The sequence below is a fragment of the Notolepis coatsorum genome, assembly GCF_963971535.1.
Source record: "Notolepis coatsorum genome assembly, chromosome: 12".
Lineage (NCBI taxonomy): Eukaryota > Metazoa > Chordata > Actinopteri > Aulopiformes > Paralepididae > Notolepis > Notolepis coatsorum.
Genome location: NC_140176.1, coordinates 12,597,669 through 12,618,494, shown reverse-complemented (window position 1 = coordinate 12,618,494; position 20,826 = coordinate 12,597,669). Strand labels below are relative to the sequence as shown.

Here is a 20,826-nt window from a genome sequence, read left to right as displayed (position 1 = left end):
TATGATGAACACTCCACAAAAAGGTTCTCCTAAAGTAGATCGCCCGCAGCGTAGACGGCAGACACCTCAGTACTTAGAGGATTACGTTGCCAATATACTACCTAGCTTTCTACAGACGGTAAACGCGGAAAAAGTAGATAGTAAAATTATGTCCGACCCTATCGACCAGGCTACCCCGCCAATAGAGGCCCTAGTGGGTTCTAACGTAACTGACCAAGCTCACGGTAGGGACCAGGAGGGACCGACATGACTTTACCCCCCGCCAAGACCGAAGAAGTAGTCCCCGGAGAGCTCCAGGATAAAGACAGCCCTCCAGGGATGGAACTCTACCCGCTACAAGAAGAGGAGAGCACCCCGGAGATGGATCTCCAGGACTGGCCACAGGGGAACAGATCTCCAACGAGTACTGCCAGGAGCGGATCACCTCAACCAGCGTCTTCCCCCAGCGAGGCGGACAAGATGCTGGCACAGGCATTCCTCGCCAGCCTAGCAGCCTCAACAGAGCGCGATCGACTCCAAGCACAGACGCTTAGTGAGCGCGAACATTCTTCCATGGAAAGAGAACGCCTTCAGGCGCAGCAACGGAGCGACGAAGATCGTATACGTCTAGAGATTAGACGCCTTCAGACGGAAGAGAATATGGTAAGGGACCGGGCCGAAGCCCAGCGCGCCGCCGCCGAAGCCCAGCGTGCCGCTGCCGGTGCCCAAAGAGAAGCAGAGCGCGACCTCGCTCTCACCAAGCGCGAAGCCGAGCGCGACCGATTACAAGCGCAGATAATGGAGCAGCTGATCACCAGGGCAACACCCCCTCCCTCCGCACGGGGTTCCAGGGCCTCGTCAAGACAAGGGTCAAGGGCACCCTCCCCTACCCGATCAAGCGACCCTGAGCCCGACCACCAGAGAGAGCCTATACCCCCCTCCGAACCCCTTCCCCGACCGGTCCAAGTGAGACCCAGCTACAAGGAAGAAACGGTCTACACCGCGGAGAGGCTAAATAGACGACTACAGGATCTAGAGGACCTGCCAGAGGAAGAAGAAGAGGGAGAGGAGGAGAGTCAAGCCCGACAGCAGCACAGTACTCCACAGGACCAGGAGGTCCAGTACAGCCCAGGCTCTACCCCCGCGGCTCTGCGCTACAGACCCCCGACTCAATTCACGGGTGAGCTTGACGCACGACCAGCCCCGAGGAACAGCACCTGGATATGCGGGCCATGGTACCCAGCAGGTACCAGCCCACCAAGAGGCGTAAGAGGAGACTCGCCTAGGAGGCCTCTCTTCCAACGCTCACCGATGTGCCAGCCATCCATGGCATCATACATTGGCACACCGACGTTTCCGGACTTCACCCACGAGAACAGAGCACAGTACACAGAGCTACGAATGTGCTTAGAGACAATGATGTCCGATATAGCTGATGAACCGTACAAGTATGCTATCCTACTGAAGCACCTCAAGGTCCCCCGAGCGCACAATATAGCGCTGGCCTATGCCACCTCTACTACCCCATACACAGCGGCTCTAGCAGCACTCGACCAAAGATATGGACGCATATGGGACTACGTAATACAAGAGATAAGGCATATTGACCGCCTACCCCCAGCCACAGACAATCGCTCACTAGATGACCTGTCTATCAAGGTACAATCCCTGGTAGGGATGCTGGGGGCGCAAAGAGAAAAGGGTATGCACGAACTGTACGCAAACTCTAATGTCGAGAGGATTTTAGAGAAGCTTCCGCCCGCCCGACAAGAGCGCTTCAGGCGGCAAAGAGACCACCGTGATCCTAACGGTCCCGAGCCATCCCTCCTAGACCTAGCCGACTTCCTGGCGAGAGAAGTCAACAGCCTACGGTTGGATACGTTCATGCGGAGCACCCCAAGCTCCAGAGAGGGACCTAGGAGAGCAAACGATGGCCGAAGATTGGTGACCGTCATGCACCAATCAGAATCAGTACCGAGCAGCAAGAACCACAGTACCCCCTCGATGAAAGAGAAGTGGAAGATGGTGTGCCCGTACTGCGAAAAGGAACACTGGTTGTCACAATGTGACACGTTCAAGAAGATGACCGCCGACGAGGTGAGTCAATGGATAAAGTCCAACCGACGCTGTTACCGATGTGCGCGCAGTCACATGGCAGCCGATTGCCGCTTAAAGAAGAGGTGTAGTCGGTGTGACGGAGCCCACCTAGATGTCCTACACGACAGTAACAGAAGAAAGCCTGCACCCTCAAGCAGCACAAAGGCAAGTGTTATGTACATTGACCCCGCCAGCAGCGGGGGCGCCCGGGTGCTCTTAAAGGTGGTCCGCGTAACACTGAGTTACCAAGATAAGGTCATGGACACTTACGCCGTCCTTGACGACGGGTCAGAGAAGACCCTTCTCCTCGCGTCCGCTGCGGCCCAGCTGGGGCTGCGGGGGAGCGAAAACCAGATGACGATTCGGACAATAAGAAGAGATCTAAAGACGATAAAGGGCGAGAATGTCTCCTTCACTATCGCAGCAAGCGGGCAGCCAGAGAGACGGTATAGGATTACTAACGCTTTCACCAGCCAAGAAATAGGCCTGTCGCAGTACACCTACCCCATCGCCAAGCTGATGGATAAATATGTGCACCTGCGTCAACTACCTATACCGCTCATAGACGGTGCCACCCGACCCTGCTGATAGGCTCCGACCATGCAGACCTCATCGTCCCGATAGACCGGGTCCACACAGGGCCCAGAGGCTGTCCTGCAGCAGTCGAGACCTGCCTAGGATGGACACTACAAGGCCCCCTCGCTAAGTCTCTTAACCGAACAGCAGCCACTAGCTGCCTCCACTCCAGAGTGACAGAAGAAGACACCACCCTCCTACAGCATGTCGAGAGGCTATGGACACTAGAGACAATGCCCTTTAAGAACGAAAAGAAAGACATTCGTTCCAAGGAAGACATTTACGCTATAGCCCTCCTCGAGCAGGGGACAAAGAGAGTCAAAGTCAACGGAGTGATGAGATACGCAACTCCACTCCTGAGGCGAGAGGGTATGCCTACCTTCCACGCCCCAAAAGAAGCGACGGAGCGGTATCTATTGAACACAGAGCGGCGCCTAGCCAGAGACCCCGCTCAAGAGACGGTGTACCGCGCTGAGATTAACAAGCTAATCACAGCGGGACACATAAAGAAAATTTACATTAAAGAGGCCGATCAGACGACCGAATCATGGTACGTGCCGCACCACAAAGTCCACCACAACGGCAAGGATCGTATTGTGTTCAACTGCAGCTACCAGATCGGATCACAAAATCTGAATAAAGAGCTCTTGCCCGGCCCAACACTCGGCCCCTCTCTACTAGGCGTGTTACTACGCTTCCGCCAAGACAAGGTGGCCATCAGCGGCGACATCAAAGGGATGTTCCTGCAGGTGAGACTAGTGGAGGAGGACAAGCCCCTGCTGCGGTTCCTATGGAGAGAGAGGATCGGGGATGAGCAACCAGCCATCTATCAATGGGAAGTCCTCCCTTTCGGAACCACATGCAGCCCATGCTGTGCTACGTTTGCACTGCAAAAACACGTCGCAGAGGACCCAGCAGCTGATAAAGAGGTCCGACAAAGTGTAGGAAATAGTTTCTACGTGGACAACTGTCTGCAAAGCGTCTCGACGCCAGAAGAAGCCGAGGCCCTTCTACTCAAGCTCCGCGCCTCCCTGATCAAAGGCGGCTTTGATCTCAGGCAGTGGGCCAGCAGAGACCCGCAAGTATTGCGCAGCCTCTCCCCCGAGGACAAGGCAGCAAGCAGCGAGACCTGGATGGCGACCATCCCAGGAGAAGCCCAAGAAATGACATTAGGACTAGTCTGGCGCTTCAAAACAGACTCGCTCCATTATAAACACACACCCCTGACCAAAGAGCAGGGAAGGTCGACTGCACTACCGACCACCAGACGGAGTGTATACAGAACACTCGCCAGACAATATGACCCGTTGGGATGTATTCTACCTTACACCACCAGGGCAAAGATGATTGTAAGAGCGTTATGGGACAAGGACCAGGGCTGGGACGACCCCATACCCGAACACCTTGCATCCACATGGAGAGAGTGGGAGACGGAACTCAGCTCACTCCCAGGTGTCAACATACGCCGCAGCTACTTCCCACCCACAGTGAGGCCGGAGACGTGCCAGATGGACCTGCACGTCTTCAGCGACGCCTCCGAAGTAGCCTACGGTTCGGTGGCCTACTTGCGTGCCCGAGAGGAGGGAGGAGAAATACATACTGCTTTCATCCTGGCTCGCTCAAGAATAGCCCCACGAAAGCAACAATCTATCCCGCGTCTAGAGCTCTGCGCAGCCCTAGCAGGAGCGCAACTCGCCACGTTAATCCAACGTGAACTCACCATTCCGGTGCAAAGAACAATCTTGTGGTCAGACTCCACGACAGTACTCACATGGATCCGGTCTGATTCGTGCAGATACAAGGTCTTCGTGGGAGTCAGAGTCACAGAGATTCAAGATTTAACAGAAGTAGCAAGCTGGAGGTATGTGGACACAAAACACAACCCAGCTGACGTCATCACCCGGGGAATGTCCCTGGATGACCTCACCCGTCACAACCTATACAGTGACGGGCCAGAGTTCCTCAAGCTCCCGGAAGAAGAGTGGCCTACACCCACCCCACGGGAAGCGAGTAAAGAGGAGGCCGAAAACAAGAAATCTATGTTCTGTGGATTGAACACACTCGTCTCCACAGACCCCGACATAGACGATTGCCTCACCCTAGAGAGTGCGCAGCGGTGCAGAGGTGGGACTAATTAGGAGGCGGCTGTTACAAAGGATCAGATTAAACCGAATATATATATTTATTGATTGATATATATTGCATAATATTTGTATATCGTTTGATATCCCTTGTATATTCCTTGTACATATACACGGAATATCCCTTTAGCCTAGTACAGACCATAATATTTCATTCTCCTATTGGACAGCGGTCCACAGGCGCCAGGGCCATGCCTCCAGAGTCAGGTTCAAGGCCACCGTCAAGACATGTCTGTACATGCCCGGCCTTGCCCAGGGATACGAGACAGAAATGAGGTTGGCACTAGATTGTTCGCCGTGCATATAAATATGGCGCAGGTGAATACAGAAGTAGAGTTACCCAATAAGTTGAAGCCTCACCCACGATACTCCGTGCGGTGAAGTATGGCCTGTTTGGCCCCAAATAGAGCATTGAGACCGCGTGCGAATTAATAACTGAATTGTCAGAGTTTGGCGCTATACCGTCGAGTGCGACATATTTCTATTAAGTCAGTAATAGTCTATTTGTGTATAGTGTATCGTGCGGCTAAAGTTCTACAGTGACCAGCATCACCAACGCTTCCTCGTATCAGCTAGAGTGCTTATCCAGGCTGGGCTGCTTTCATGGCGCTTTCACCCGAGGAGACCTAGACGAGAACCGTGTGGACATGTACACTGGATTAATCTACCTGACGACTACATAGCCCTTTGCGGCTGGATTATATTTGTTTTGGTCCTGTGATTTATGGAGCGGAGAATCGCCGACGCCTACACGTGTGGGATTTACCCTGTGGGGAGCCACGTCGAGTCTGCGCCTCAGAGAGCCTGAGGCCGGCTAGCTTTCTTCACTGTGGAGCTACAGTCTACGGAGAACAGCTGTATTCGTCTGTGGATCAAGAGACTATTGCACCGTCTCCTGTACTTGGAGTCTCCTTGGTCATCGTTGACCAGACTCTCTACTACCGACAGATCCTCTACCCCTGCTGGCTTACAACCGGGGGGACCCTTCCAGTATCTCCCGCTATATATTACTAGTGTACCATAGATATAATTCCCTAAGATTCAGGTTGTATAATTACCTCCTGCGTAACCAGAGAATGGACATTCATTATTGATTTGCCTACGCACATTCCCTTGCCTTATAAGCGCATCCAAAGTAAAATAGAGAAGTATATTATGTACCTTTTGCTGCAATAAATACTTGATTACACCTTTGTGTGGAACCGATTCATTGTGGGAAGTGTTCATCATATTTATATATCTTGTACTGTATGGCCAGTAATTAAAGTACATAAAGCGGTAGTGGTTTAATGATACCATACTTATCAATACAGTCAGGGAATTGTACCCCTCAGTTACAACTACAGAACACTACCAGGGTTCCCACGCTTGCCTTGAATTTTTTTTCCATACTACCTCCTGATTTTCCAGGTACCATATTAAGTGATGATCTATAGGCCCCTGAAGTTTTCCGCCCCCCATCCGCGCCCCCCCTCCCCTCACACACACAACCCCCTAGGACACCTGACTACTTACTTGATTTAAAAGATGTACCAGTCAAGTCTACATTGTAAATGCTTAGAGATTATGTCTTATTGATAATATCAATGCATGAAATAATGCAACAAGCTGTAGATGAACAACAATTTATTGAACTGGAACACATGAGCACTGGGATTGATATATGTTCTCTCTTCCACTCCTCTCCTATCTCATCCTGTCCTCCTCTCCACACCTCCCCTCGTGTCCGCTCCTGTCTTCTTTTCCTACTCTTCTCAACTCCTCGTAATCATAATCGAAATTAATCGTTGTGAGGTTGCATCGTTTCACCCCTACTACTCTTACTCTGTAAAAGCGTTTGTAAAAGCTTTTGTAAATCAAACTGGTTAATGTTATGAGAGCTAACCAGGGGCGGATTTAGGATTATAGGAGATCCGGGGCTTAGCCCAGATAGGTGCCCGCCTTTTTATTTTTTTTTATTTTCTAATTTTTTATTTTTTTTTGCAGGCAAGCGGCAGATTTTTTTTGAATTTAATTAACCTGTACGTGCAATTTCCTGCAATATAGAGCCTTCAATCTTGACCAATAAAGCTGCTCTTTTCACTATAAAACTCAGTTAACCATAACGTAGTTATGGTTAGATTTATATATTGGGGGGGGGGGGGTATATCATATTTTTCATATGATCAAAAAGTGGTGGAGCAAGAGCATACCTTTGCTCCCCCAAGTTCAATAGTGGGAGAGCAGAGATGCTCCGAATGCTCTTATGGCCAGGCGTCTATGATTCACTGATACAAAGTAAAATAGTGCAGTGCAATAAAATAGTTAGTAAAATAGAATAAAATAATGCAATAGTGCATTGCAATAAAATAGTTATCGTATTTTTTCGGGAGGCCGGTAAGGAGTGCATTACAGTAGTCGAGTTGGCTTGAAATAAAGGCATGGATCTGGTTTTCAGCGTCCTTTTGATTTATAAATGCTATGTTTCTAAGGTGGAAGAATTAAGTTTTTGTCAACTTGTTGATTGTGATTTAAAGCTTAGGTCTGAGTCTACCATGACACCAAGACTTAACTCACTCAAATACAGTTAGCAGCTGGATAGACCACAGATGGAAATTAGCTTCTGCTAAATCTGGTGCAAACATATTTTCATGTAACAATGATGAATTGTCAGAGAAAAAAAAAAAAAAAAAAAAAAAAAAATTAAAATAGATTCGGGGCTTTTCAGAAAACATTCGGGGCTTGAGCCCAAGTAGCCACCCCCTAGCCCCGCCCCTGGAGCTAACGTTGGCTAGCTACTGTACCTGGTGCTGGCTAACTGGCTCGTTATGAGAGCTAACGTTGGCTAGCTACTGTACCTGGCGCTGGCTAACTGGCTCGTTATGAGAGCTAACGTTGGCTAGCTACTGTACCTGGAGCTGGCTAACTGCCTCGTTATGAGAACTAACGTTGGTAGCTACTGTACCTGGCGCTGGCTAACTGGCTCGTTATGAGAGCTAACGTTGGCTAGCTACTGTACCTGGCGCTGGCTAACTGGCTCGTTATGAGAGCTAACGTTGACTAGCTACTGTACCTGGCGCTGGCTAACTGGCTCGTTATGAGAGCTAACGTTGGTTGATTGATTGATTGATTGAAAAGTTTATTAACAGATTGCAGAATGGGTACAGTACAGTACATCTCAATACATACAATTGTTAAGGGGATGCAGACCAGAGAAAGACTTTCGTCTTGTTTCCACCAGGGTCCCCCATTTTCAATTCATCATAACATATATGACATACATGACATACAGATAGACAGTACTGCTACATCTATACATTTATGACATATCAGATTTGCAAATACAGTACTGTTTGTGATACAAAAGTGTCCAGAAAAGGAGTGTATATACATTTGGCGTAGAAACTGTACATTGGAGGAGGTTGGTGGGGTGGGGTTGGGTGGGTTGGGTGAGGGCTGTACATTGGAGGTGTGGGGGGGGGGGGGGGGGGGGTTGGGTGGGGGACATACACACATTTTACACTGTACATTGGAATGTTGACAAAGCCTTACTTGGTCATTTACTGTACAACTAGGTTAGGACATTTGTAGGGGCCAGTTTCGAATTGCAGTCTCACGTAGGTGTTTTTTGAGAGTGTTTTTGAAGGTGGGTAGTGATTCACATTCCTTTACAGCTTTAGGCAGGGCGTTCCACATTGATGTGGCATAATTGCGAAACGTGTTTAGTCCCTTGTTTGAGCCGAATCTGGGTTTTACATGATTTGTGGAGCTCCCTCTGGTGTTGTGATCGTGGTATTCACTGACCTTTGGGAAGTATTTTGACATGTACATGGGTACCTTGGTCGCGTAGTGTATCTTGTAGACCAGGCCCATTGCAAGTTGCTGTACTCTGTCGTCTACTCTAAGCCATCCTAGGTTGTCAAAGTGGGCAGGGGTGAGGTGGGTTCTAGGAGTCAGGTCAAGTAGTAGTCTGACTAGCTTGTTTTGAGATGTTTGTAATTTGTTTTTTAGTGCCTTTGAGGTGCTTTGGTACCATGAGGTGCAAGCATAGTCGTAGTACCCTTGAATGAGTGCTCCTGCTAGAGTCTTCAGGGTATTCTTGTTTACCAGAGAGGAGATCCGGTACAAGAATCGCGTTCGTTGGTTGACTTTTTTTATTACATTGGATGCCATTTTGTCACAGGAAAGATTAGCCTCTAGGATGGAACCCAGGTAGGTAATTTCATCTTTCCTTGTGATAATATTGTCACCCACTGTAACCGAGAAGCCGTCGGTCTTGCTGAGTTTGTTATTTGAACCGAAGAGAATGGACTCTGTTTTGCCCATGTGTAATGATAGTTTGTTGTCGGCGAGCCATATGCAGATTTTGCCTAGTTCCGAGCTGAGGGCTTTTTCAACCTGTAACTTGTTCTTGTCAGAGACCAGCAGGGCTGAGTCGTCCGCAAACAGGAACAAGTTGCAGTCACAAGCTGACGACATGTCATTTGCATAAATTAGGAATAGTAGCGGTCCTAGTATGCTTCCTTGTGGAACACCACAGCTCACTGTGAGGGGGGGGGATAGGGTACCGTTTACTTCCACCATCTGTTCCCTCCCCTCCAGGTAGGATTGTATCCAGCTCACTAGCTAGTTAGCAAGATTGCACTGCTTACTAACTAACGTTGATAAACCCAGGTTTACCACACAGTTAAAACACAGCTACTTACATTTGAGGATAAACTTGCATAAGAAGTTTCACTCAAGTTTCACTGTAGATGCCAAGGCTCCATTGGCTCACCAAGCTGCCTGCATCAAATTCCAACATCCAATATACCATATAGGATGCCAAGAGCATGCTCTACAACATGGGATCATCCATTTCTATCTACAGTAAAAGCTGTTCACGTGTAAAGGGTTTTTATAAACTCATGTTAATTCTGTGCTCAATAGTAAAAATTTATTACACATCATCCAATAAAAATTTCCAGGACAACTGTTTCTATTTCCATGTAATTGGTCACTTTTGCTCAGTTTCCATGCCTTTCCATACCTGGAAAATGAATCCCATGAATCCCATGTTTTCCATGTTTTCCAGGTCCGTGGGAACCCTGACTACTACAGAACACTACTACAGAACACTACTACAGAACACTACTACAGAACACTACTACAGAACACTACTACAGAACACTACTACAGAACACTACTACAGAACACGTACTACAGAACACTACTACAGAACACTACTACAGAACACTACTACAGGAACACTACTACAGAACACTACTACAGAACACGTACTACAGAACACTACTACAGAACACTACTACAGAACACGTACTACAGAACACGTACTACAGGAACACGTACTACAGAACACTACTACAGAACACTACTACAGAACACTACTGCAGAACACGTACTACAGAACACTACTACAGAACACTACTACAGGAACACTACTACAGAACACTACTACAGAACACTACTACAGAACACTACTACAGAACACGTACTACAGAACACTACTACAGAACACTACTACAGAACACTACTACAGAACACTACTACAGAACACTACTACAGAACACTACTACAGAACACTACTACAGAACACTACTACAGAACACTACTACAGAACACGTACTACAGAACACGTACTACAGAACACTACTACAGAACACTACTACAGAACACGTACTACAGAACACTACTACAGAACACTACTACAGAACACTACTACAGAACACTACTACAGAACACTACTACAGAACACTACTGCTACTCATTTGGCTGTGGAAACTCAAACAAGCATTCTGTGGGTCCATCAGTCTCCCATTCATCGTCTATGGAGCAGCTCCAGACTTTACACCGTGATGACATCACACGTACTTCTCTGGTTTCTGGCTTTATAGAGAGAGAGTACAGTAGCTCACGTTCACAACTATTGATTGAACTTTCCTCGACCATGACAATGCGTAATTGAGGCGGTGTCCCCCTTTGGTCTGAAAGCAACAACGTACGAGAGCCATATTCCACCAACCTTTCTAATGAGAACGCTTTTGGCCGTGTTTCCCTTCCACTCTCTCTCGCTGTAGGACAGAATGTCCACCGCAGGGTCCAAGCTGCACCGCTCCTCAACCCGTGGGACTGAATGGAGGAGAGGAAAACAGTGAGTGAAACAAAAGTAGCATTGATTCAAGGAAAGGTCCTTCCTGCCCGGTGCCCAGCCTAGTGTGATCAGTGTGGGGGTCCCCAGCCTAGTGTGATCAGTGTGGGGGTCCCCAGCCTAGTGTGATCAGTGTGGGGGTCCCCAGCCTAGTGTGATCAGTGTGGGGGTCCCCAGCCTAGTGTGATCAGTGTGGGGGTCCCCAGCCTAGTGTGATCAGTGTGGGGGTCCCCAGCCTAGTGTGATCAGTGTGGGGGTCCCCAGCCTAGTGTGATCAGTGTGGGGGTCCCCAGCCTAGTGTGATCAGTGTGGGGGTCCCCAGCCTAGTGTGATGAGTGTGGGGGTCCCCAGCCTAGTGTGATGAGTGTGGGGGTCCCCAGCCTAGTGTGATCAGTGTGGGGGTCCCCAGCCTAGTGTGATCAGTGTGGAGGTCCCCAGCCTAGTGTGATCAGTGTGGGGGTCCCCAGCCTAGTGTGATCAGTGTGGGGGTCCCCAGCCTAGTGTGATCAGTGTGGGGGTCGTTGTGTTAAGGAGATACTAACGTGTGATTTCAAAGAGATACTAACATGCTTTTTCAACTTGGTTCGGGGTAAGTTCCTCAGCTCCTCGATACAGATCTTCATCACTGGGAGGAAACACACAGAAGGTGTACAGAATATGAAGGTGTACAGAATAGGGCTGCACGATTAATCGATCTCGATTCATAGACCTATGCGATCTCATTTCTAAATGACGATTTTTCTTTTTCAAATCTTTTTTTTCCCTCTTAACACTTTGATTGCCACTCACGAGTTTTCTCGGATTTATAATAGTTACGTTGAAAGCCACTCACAAGATTTCTCTGAATTTTTTTTGTTCTCTTTTTTTTAGCGATCTGAAATCATATTGCATCACGCGAGCCTACCCTAGTATACCCAAGAGCCGCCGGCGATCAGATGTGGAAAAAAGCGCCCCCTGTCGTCTCCCAGATGACATCAGGGATTTTGGAATGGACTCAATGAAAATGGATGGGGAAAAAAATCCTGTACGCCTCATTTTCCAGTCCACTGATGCAGCCGGGGTTACGAGAGTTCATTATGGATCCTCTGAGCGCCGCGGATCATGAATTCTACTGTATACACGTTAGATCTATACACTTATCGATTTTTTCGAATGGTGATCAGGAATTGGAATATACCAGTTGGATACCATCTGATGTCAGGTAAGGAATCTATGTTATCAGTGTTAGGATAATCAGACTCATTTTGATGAAGATATAAGCTGTTTTGTGAAATGTGCTCTATCGGTTTCACTGTAAAATCCATGAGGAAATGAACACGGCTATTATCAGCGCGCAGCTCGAATGGGCGTGCGTGCACGTATATTGTTGATCATCTAGCATTTATTTGAAAAGATTCATAAATAGGCCGACAAATATCAACGTTCTGGAATATTCCAGTAAAAGACGATTATCACAGAATGGCCCAGAATGGTCTGTTTTTTTTACCTCAAAACGGGTGCTTTTCAAAATGCTCTCAAACGGAAATGAAGCGATAAAAAACCAATCTGCCTTGACAGCACTGACTGGAAAATTATTCTTTGATAAGCGACGGGCAGATTAGACACATAGCCATAATTTAAAACATAGATTAGGCAATATTAACGTTAACATTAAAGTGGATGGTGGCATTCAAGCGCTAACTCTGGCGCCACCTGGTGGCACTGAAAGTGTTAACTTGTTTTTTTTTTTACTTAACTTTTTTAACTGATGGCGATTCTGACTTGACATAATATGAAGGTCTATTGAATATGAAGATATACTGAATATGAAGGTCTACTGAATATGAAGGTGTACAGAATATGAAGGTCTATTGAGTATGGTCTACCGTCATGGATCTGTGTAAAGGTATGGATTTTCACTTTACCGTCGTCCACAATATACAGTATACATGTTGTAAAATATATACATTACATACTGTATGTTTTAAGTTCATCAAAAAGGTGTTCATGTCAGCAGTATTAATACCAAACTTATAGTAAAGAAACTGAAGCTCAAGCTCCGTTTTTATTTTAGAAACAAATCCTGTTTTCCTTTGTTGCCAGGAAAGAATAGCTTGAGGCTGCGTTCCTTCCCTCGCTCGACTATGGTGATGTGTTGTACATGACTACCTGTCAACCCTCCCGTTTTCCCCGGGATTCTCCCGTATTGCAACCTTCCTTCCCGCCGTCATCCTGTTAAAATATTTTCCCGTATTTTTTATTTTTATTTTTTACAAAATGGCTGCAATTCCCCTCCATGACGACAGGTGGCAGCAGTGTGGATTAGACCGTTAGCACAGGAAGTGAGAACGGAAGACAGTTGCGACCCGAAGAAGAAGAGCGACCGGATAAAGGAGGGGTTTAGCGCACTCTCGGCCGTGGTTTCTCAGTGTATAATGTATGGTGCTCTCCCTCAACATGCGAGTAGGGTGAGACAACACCATTCTTTAGTCCAAATAATACCCTACTTTATACTATATTATTGTCATTCGTTTAATGTAAAGTCAGTCTTACATTGGCACTGCTTTAACCCATGATCCATTGCTGTATTAGACCCATGTGCCAGTATAACTTTTGTAAAGTAATGAAGAGCAAATGTAAAGTTAATCAATACACAATGAAACAATATCTTTATCTATATCACATGTCAAAACTACTTTAATAAAAAAAGATTTTCGTTTTTCATTTCTACTCATTCATCCAAAGCAAGACAGCAATTCTACTTCTGCATGCACCGGGAGAATTGAGCTCATAGCACAGATTTGGAGTTGATAGAATGGACATTGCTGTTCTTGGGAAATGTTGCACATGGTGGAAATAATGGAAATTAACATTTCTAACATTAACATTTAGTGTATGTTTAAAGTTGATACATTGAGGCATGGTAGAATTTCACTTTATATTACAGCAGTATCCGTTTTTAACATTACAATTAGTGTCTGACACTATAGACACATGTTAAAAGTCAAAGTCAACTTTGTCATTTTCCAATTTGTGCAAGACATACAGAAAAATTCAATTACGTGCCCCCCTTCCCACGGTGTATATAGAAAGAGACAATAAACAAAAAGTAACATAGGACACAATATACAACACACAGGACTGTACAATATAAACAGTACCTACAATTAAATTAATGAATGAATTAAATAAGAGGTAAAAGAGAACTTAGTGTAAATATTCCTTAATTTGTGTCAACGTTATAAAAATCCGATTGTATTCAACAAATTAATTATGATACACCACAATGTGCCCTTTCTATCTATTCTAAATCTATGGCCTCGCGATTCCATGGCTGCGCAGTGCCGATAATATATAATAATAATAATGCAGGACCTGTTCAGAGGTCTTTAATTGGCATGCAACTATCCTCAATGTTTAGCGGTTAGCACACACGGTTACACACACACACACACACACTGGAACACACACGCATGCATTGTTCTTTGTAGGATCGCAGATGCGATTCATCTCTGCGATTAACCCATCCCGTCGTCCTTCCCCCCAAGGGCAGCTGGGAGCAGACAGGCGTCGGCGAGGGCCGCGCCAGGGGACCAATCCAAGTGCTCCTGCCCGTCTTCGTCAAGGACGCCACAGCGTTAGCGATCTGTTGTTGTGCATGTTTTTCCATTGGGTTTTATCTTATCGGGGGGGAAACCCTTGCGAGCACAGGGAGAACATGCAAACTCCACACAGAAAGGCCTGGGAGATACCCCACCTGGGTACCTGGGATCATGGAAACCTGGTCCCCAAGCGGGAATCGAACCCTGGACCTTCTTGCTGTGAGGCGACAGTGTTAACCACTACACCACCGTGCCGCCTATATATAATATACATACGAGGGGGAGGAGACTACATTGGGAGGGGGCGGGGCGAAATCTCCAGTTTTTTCAAATCCCAATGTTGACAGCTATGGACTACATGCACTCACTCATCTGCCCAGTGCTTGCATTGTCTGGATACTGTGCACCACAGTGCTCTGAGGTTCATCACAGGCTGCAAAGCTCTCACTCACCATTGCAGCCTCTATGCCAGGGTTCAGTGGTCTTCACTGTTCTTGCACAGACTCACTCATTGGCACAAATGTATTTATAAGTCCATCCTTGGTCTGCTTCCCTGTTACCTTTGTGGGTATATCTCACATAAAACAAGTAAGTATGGTTTGTAGGTATAGCTCACATAAAACTAGTAAGTATGGTTTGTAGGTACGTATATCTAACATAAAACTAGTAAGTATGGTTTGTAGGTATATCGAACATAAAACTAGTACCGGTAAGTATGGTTTGTAGGTATATCTAACATAAAACTAGTAGGTATGGTTTGTAGGTATATCTAACATAAAACTAGTAAGTATGGTTTGTAGGTATATCGCACATAAAACTAGTAAGTATGGTTTGTGGGTATATCTAACATAAAACTAGTAAGTATGGTTTGTAGGTATATCTAACATAAAACTAGTAAGTATGGTTTGTAGGTATATCGCACATAAAACTAGTAAGTATGGTTTGTAGGTATATCTCGCATAAAACTAGTAAGTATGGTTTGTAGGTATATCTAACATAAAACTAGTAAGTATGGTTTGTAGGTATATCTCACATAAAACTAGTAAGTATGGTTTGTAGGTATATCTAACATAAAACTAGTAAGTATGGTTTGTAAGTATATCTAACATAAAACTAGTAAGTATGGTTTGTAGGTATATCTCGCATTAAAACGTTAGGTTATGACTATAACCAAGTTCTGTTAGTTAGGGGCGATGCTTGGCATCGCTACTGCACTATCTCGCGTACGTGCACGCGTACTGAATAAACCACAAATGTACCTCTAATACCAGTATTAGTCTGACCACACCCCTCATCAGCTTACCTTCATAAGCAGGTGTGTGGTCACCTGCTCTCCTCCTTCCCAAGCTTTCACCACAAGGTGAGGACAAGGGCTGCAGCGGCCGTCCGATGCCAAGCATCGCCCCTAACTAACAGAACTTGGTTATAGTCATAACCTAACGTTCTGTATCGTTAGTGGCTTAGCTTGGCATCGCTACTGCACAAGGGAGGCCAAGCGGAGCCACTTGGCTGACAAATACACCCCGCTGACAGCCCCCCAAAACCATCAGAACAGGGAGGGCCGAGCCCCCCCGACCCCCCCTAATGGAGGGTAGCCCCCCTATTAGGGACGTCACGGGAGGGCGACGGACCCGACCGTGCGAAGAGGCACTCAAGCAACTCAACGCACAGGGTGAGCAGACCGTGGCTTGACCCCACGACTACACACACGCACAACCCGCATGCCACCCGGGAACGAACGGAGGAACAACCTCGTTACTGCCCCCAGAATCACGGGGTCAAGGGCAAACCCAACCCCGTGGCAAGGCCGTAGCAGCGGAGCACGAAGGAAGACCCAGACCCACCAAAAGGACTGGACTCCCTAGAATGGGGGCCCGGAGAAGTCCATGATGCCAGCATCAAGACCCCACCAGGTGGGCACGTAGTGCCCCGCCCCCCACATCGCCAGCGTATTCGGACAAAGGCCCCTCAGTTACTGCACCTGGTATTCCCAGGCGGAACCAACCAGGCCAGAACCTGCCCAGCTTCCGAGATCGGACGAGACCGGGCGTGTTCAGGTCGGTATGGCCGTAAGCCGAGCGGGCCCCGTCCCCCCAATAGTACACCGCCTGGCACACTGACCCTGCAGAATAGGCAGTCAGCATGGCCGTAAGCACACAAAAAAGGTTAACCAACGGAAGCAGGCAGCGCACCGGGGAAAAACCAGGCAACAGGCTGTTAACCCTAGCCTGGAGACTGCGGACGAGACAGGCGCCAGAGGGGACAGCTGAACACAGCCGCCCCGGCGGAAGGAGCGTAAGCTGGCGGTGTTGCATGACCAAGCCTCCATTTAACAACCCCCACCCAGAGGGGTCGAGGCAGAGAAGGCTGACACGATTGGCAGACGTCATGAACGTGCAGGGGCACCCTCAAACGGTGAACCCGGGAGTTGACACTGCTCCAACACACCAGGGAATCAACCACCTCGGTGTTACCCAATGCGGTGGTTGTTCCTATAACCCCTCAAGAAAAAACTCCAAAACACACCTGCGGGTATACACCGGCTATACCGCAGTACAAGTGTTTCAGTTTCCAAAAAGGGTTAACCCAGGCCTACGGGTCGCAAACATCACTTCGGACCGGGCCTGGCGGTACGGGAAGCACAGGGTCACCAGAGGAGGTCAAAAAACCACCCCCACAGGCCCCTCTTCGCCATGCGTGAGAGAGGAGCGAAAAATAATGGAGAACCAGCCCCTAAGCACACCGTACCTGGTATTCCCCGGCGGTCTCCCAACCAAGTACTAACCAGGACCAACCTGTGTAGCGGCCGAGATCCGACGAGATCGAGAGCGTACAGAATGGCATGGCTGTAAGCCATGACGACAGTGCTGAGTAAAAACATACCCAACCAGGGTCTCCATAGCGCTTAACCCTGTGACACCCAGACCGACCTGGCATTTTTCCCCCTGAAAAAAGCCCAAGTCCCTCAGGGTACCAGAACAGCAGATCTGCATCCCCGGCGGACAACGGGTTCAACTGATCTGGACCAGCGTGACCAGAACCAGTCCCGTGCCCTAACCACGCCGACATGCCTACTCCAGGAGAAGGGCAGATATGCGTGTTGATCTTAACATGAAAAGAAGGCGCCACCCAGACGTTCGGACGAACCGCGCCTGGTGGCCCACCCCAAGGGCGTGAGACCCCACTACATATGTTCAGATCCATCCCGTCATCATCCCCCAGACATGAACGAGAATCCGTCGACAACCCACCCAGGTCATGGGATGTGGTCGCCGGAAGAGGAAAAACCCCCATCTCAGTTGCTTTATAAAAACGCTGTTTCAACCACAAGCAACCAAGGCGTGCCAGTCAATCGCCTGTTTACAGCGAGCTAGCACTATACGTGCGTCGGGACACACCCCCATCAATGAACAGGCTATTTAGACCTGTCATTGAATCCCCAAGGCGCCCAGGGGAACGACAAGAGGGGCGTGACACTCCCTAACTCCAACACTTCTGGAATAGAAAGAAGGAAGCATCAACAGTATGTATCCCAGTCTACACAGCCGGGGTAAAAAATTTTCACATTTTTACATCCCACCACCCTCCCATAGGAAAGAGACGGGGATCCCCAGAGAGACTTCCCACGCGAGCTGTACAGATTGAAAAGAATATATTGCACCTCGAGCCATGTAAAAAACTGGTTTTAGGGCCTCCGGGGAAGAGGCACTGAACCCATACACACTCAATAAACGAATTGAATCGAATATACATACAATAGAAAAGGACCCTTCTAGAGGGTCCACTCACTTTGACAATCTGAGGAGGAAGGCTCTGTACTCTGATGGAGGCTTCCTCACATGGAAGAAGGAGTCCAAACTCACAGAAGGCCTGAATAGGCGCTTGGTGAGGAGGAGCCCTGACCACCCCCCCTGAAAACAGATCCATCACATGGACCTGAACAGCACACGGAAGTCCTACCAACAGAGACGCGCACGGTGACGTACTCTATGGCGGGGGAATTCCTGCGGTGCACACGCCCAATATACCAGGCCGTGGGACCAGGAACTCCCCCCCCCCCCCCCCCCCCCGTAACGTGCCGAACCGCCACGTGACGGGAACCTTGAAGGACAGGGGGTGTACCCCTGACCGACAGAACAATGGGGAGAGGAAAGGTTACCAGTTCACCCCTTTACGACCCCACACCCATGATACGACGTAACGACAAAAAGAGAATATGACACAGTCATAGTCAGCTCTATGAAGCGTTTCACAGCTCCACACAGCGCATGAGCTAACCTGCCATCTGATTTTTACTAAGGAAAAACACAGAATAGAGAAGGCTCTAAGAACCCCGGTCCAACATACACATGTGCTTCTGTGGCCAGTACAACCCAGTTGTAGGTCACATGACACACACAACCCATCATCACCTACAAAAAATGGCAAAAACACTCAACAGAGGAACGCCGTTTTTTTCACAATGAGAGAATACATCATTCTTGATTAGTATCGACCACAGGCCTTGCTAAGCACACATGACAGCAACCAAACCAATTTCCCTTTAGGAAATAAGTTTCTCCAGCAGATTTAGCACAACCTCAGCAATCAAGCTAAGAGTTACATCGTATCCCTACCACACAAAAGACACAATTAATGCACAACATGTCCGATAGGAGGTGATAAAGTCCCCAGGGAACCGGGGGGGAAAAACACAATCCTCCTATTTTACCCTCAATACGGCCAGTTAAAACAGGAAAACCTGTTAATGTGTGAACTCACTGTTCATTGTCATTACAGTCTGAGAAAGAACATTCTTTTACTCACTTGTCACCAAGCATAGCTTCATAGGTTAGTTGCCTTAGTAGTGAGTACACGGTACACATAAACACCATGATGTTTCTCACACAACAACCAGATCAATACATCACGATCTGCACGGAGAAGCTAACTGCCAGTGACAAAAACAGCTCACACACAACCCGCAACGTATCCCAAATGCATTGCAACAACACACGTTTTGGGAAAAAACACCGTTATTCACAATACATTTAGCAAAGTAAAACCAGAAGACGTGTTATGAGGTCTGGCCAACCCCGTACCTACCCGGAACGCAGATCAGCGAAGTGCAGTCACAAGACACCGTAGAACACAGCCGTCCTGTGTTGTTCGATCCGGGCAGCGTCGCCGCTCCACCAGTCGCTACAGTCCTCTTTGTTGACGCAATCCCCGTCTAGGCTCAGGCAGGGTCGACGAACATCCCCTGTCAAGGATGACGTCGTGGTCAAGAGTGTAAAACATGTTAAAATCAAAGCACGTTCAACAGAATAGCATCAAGCTAACGGCTGCTCCAACCGTTCGGGTGCTATTGCTTCCGCTCGCGAGACGCCGATCTAACGACGCACGCGATCAGAAGCGAGCTCCCGGCGGCGCGCGAGAAGCTAAGCTACCCCGCGCCAGGCCACTGACCGGCCAACCGTAAGCTATGAACATGTAAACAATGACATAACACTCACCCAGACAGGCCGCCGTTCTGAACCCCTCCTCACTTTTTAAGAGAAAAGAGAAAACAAGACGTCAACACCGCTTCACAACGGTGACATTACCACGTCCGGCGGAATCAGCACAGTACCAACTGGCCTGTATAGCTGACTTTGAACATGAATCTGCCGCTATCGCACATTACATGCACATATCCCCTCGTGAAGGAATACTCTCATTTGGATATGAAAGATGGGGTCTTAACACGGTGACAGAGAGAATCCACTCGTCCAGAACACACAGGGATCACCAGTGTCAATGGTCGCGGCCCACTAGTTAAAACTATAATGGTCGCCAGACCAAGGCCTTCTGTCGCCTAGGCGGCTAAACAAAGGACCCTAGCCTGGGGCCGGTTTCCATAAACTTTGTCAAGTAGCCCCCATAGCACTAACAGACAAGTGGAGCCCGCCAGCAAACACTACTCACCCAACCTGGAACGCACCGCTCCTCACAACAGCGGCATGTCCGACAGTTCAGCTGTGGCCTGACAGGTTTCACCCCAACAACACAGCAAGGAACTGCAGTTGAGAAGCATGCAGCGGCGTGCTCCCAATACGAAAACCGGTGGAGGGTTTTTAGAATGATCATCATCTTCTAGACACTCCAGTACGAAGACAATATCGCCGTATTTTCTCGAAAATAGTGAGAGAGAAAATAAAGATATGATGTCAACGTATCCTTGTTTCCCAAGCTGTTCCTAATCCAATTTCTTCCATCATGGTGTCAAGTGTGGGGATCTACCGAGGCACCTCTTCCTTGTGGTGAAAGCGAGAAGGAGGAGAGCAGGTGACCACACACCTGCTTA

At 48.0% G+C, this 20,826-nt stretch overlaps 1 protein-coding gene across 1 annotated transcript in view; it reads right to left on the bottom strand.

Moving 5' to 3' along the window:
• The window catches only part of LOC311237621 (uncharacterized protein), a 66,033-nt gene that overhangs the window by 17,156 nt on the left and 28,051 nt on the right, over positions 1–20,826 (bottom strand). The window contains exons 6-7 of the mRNA XM_084325560.1: positions 11,487–11,545; positions 10,795–10,901 (exon numbers count right to left, since the gene is read on the bottom strand). Of these exons, the coding sequence (XP_084181686.1) occupies positions 10,795–10,901; positions 11,487–11,545 (166 nt within the window). The remainder of the gene's footprint in view (positions 1–10,794; positions 10,902–11,486; positions 11,546–20,826) is intronic.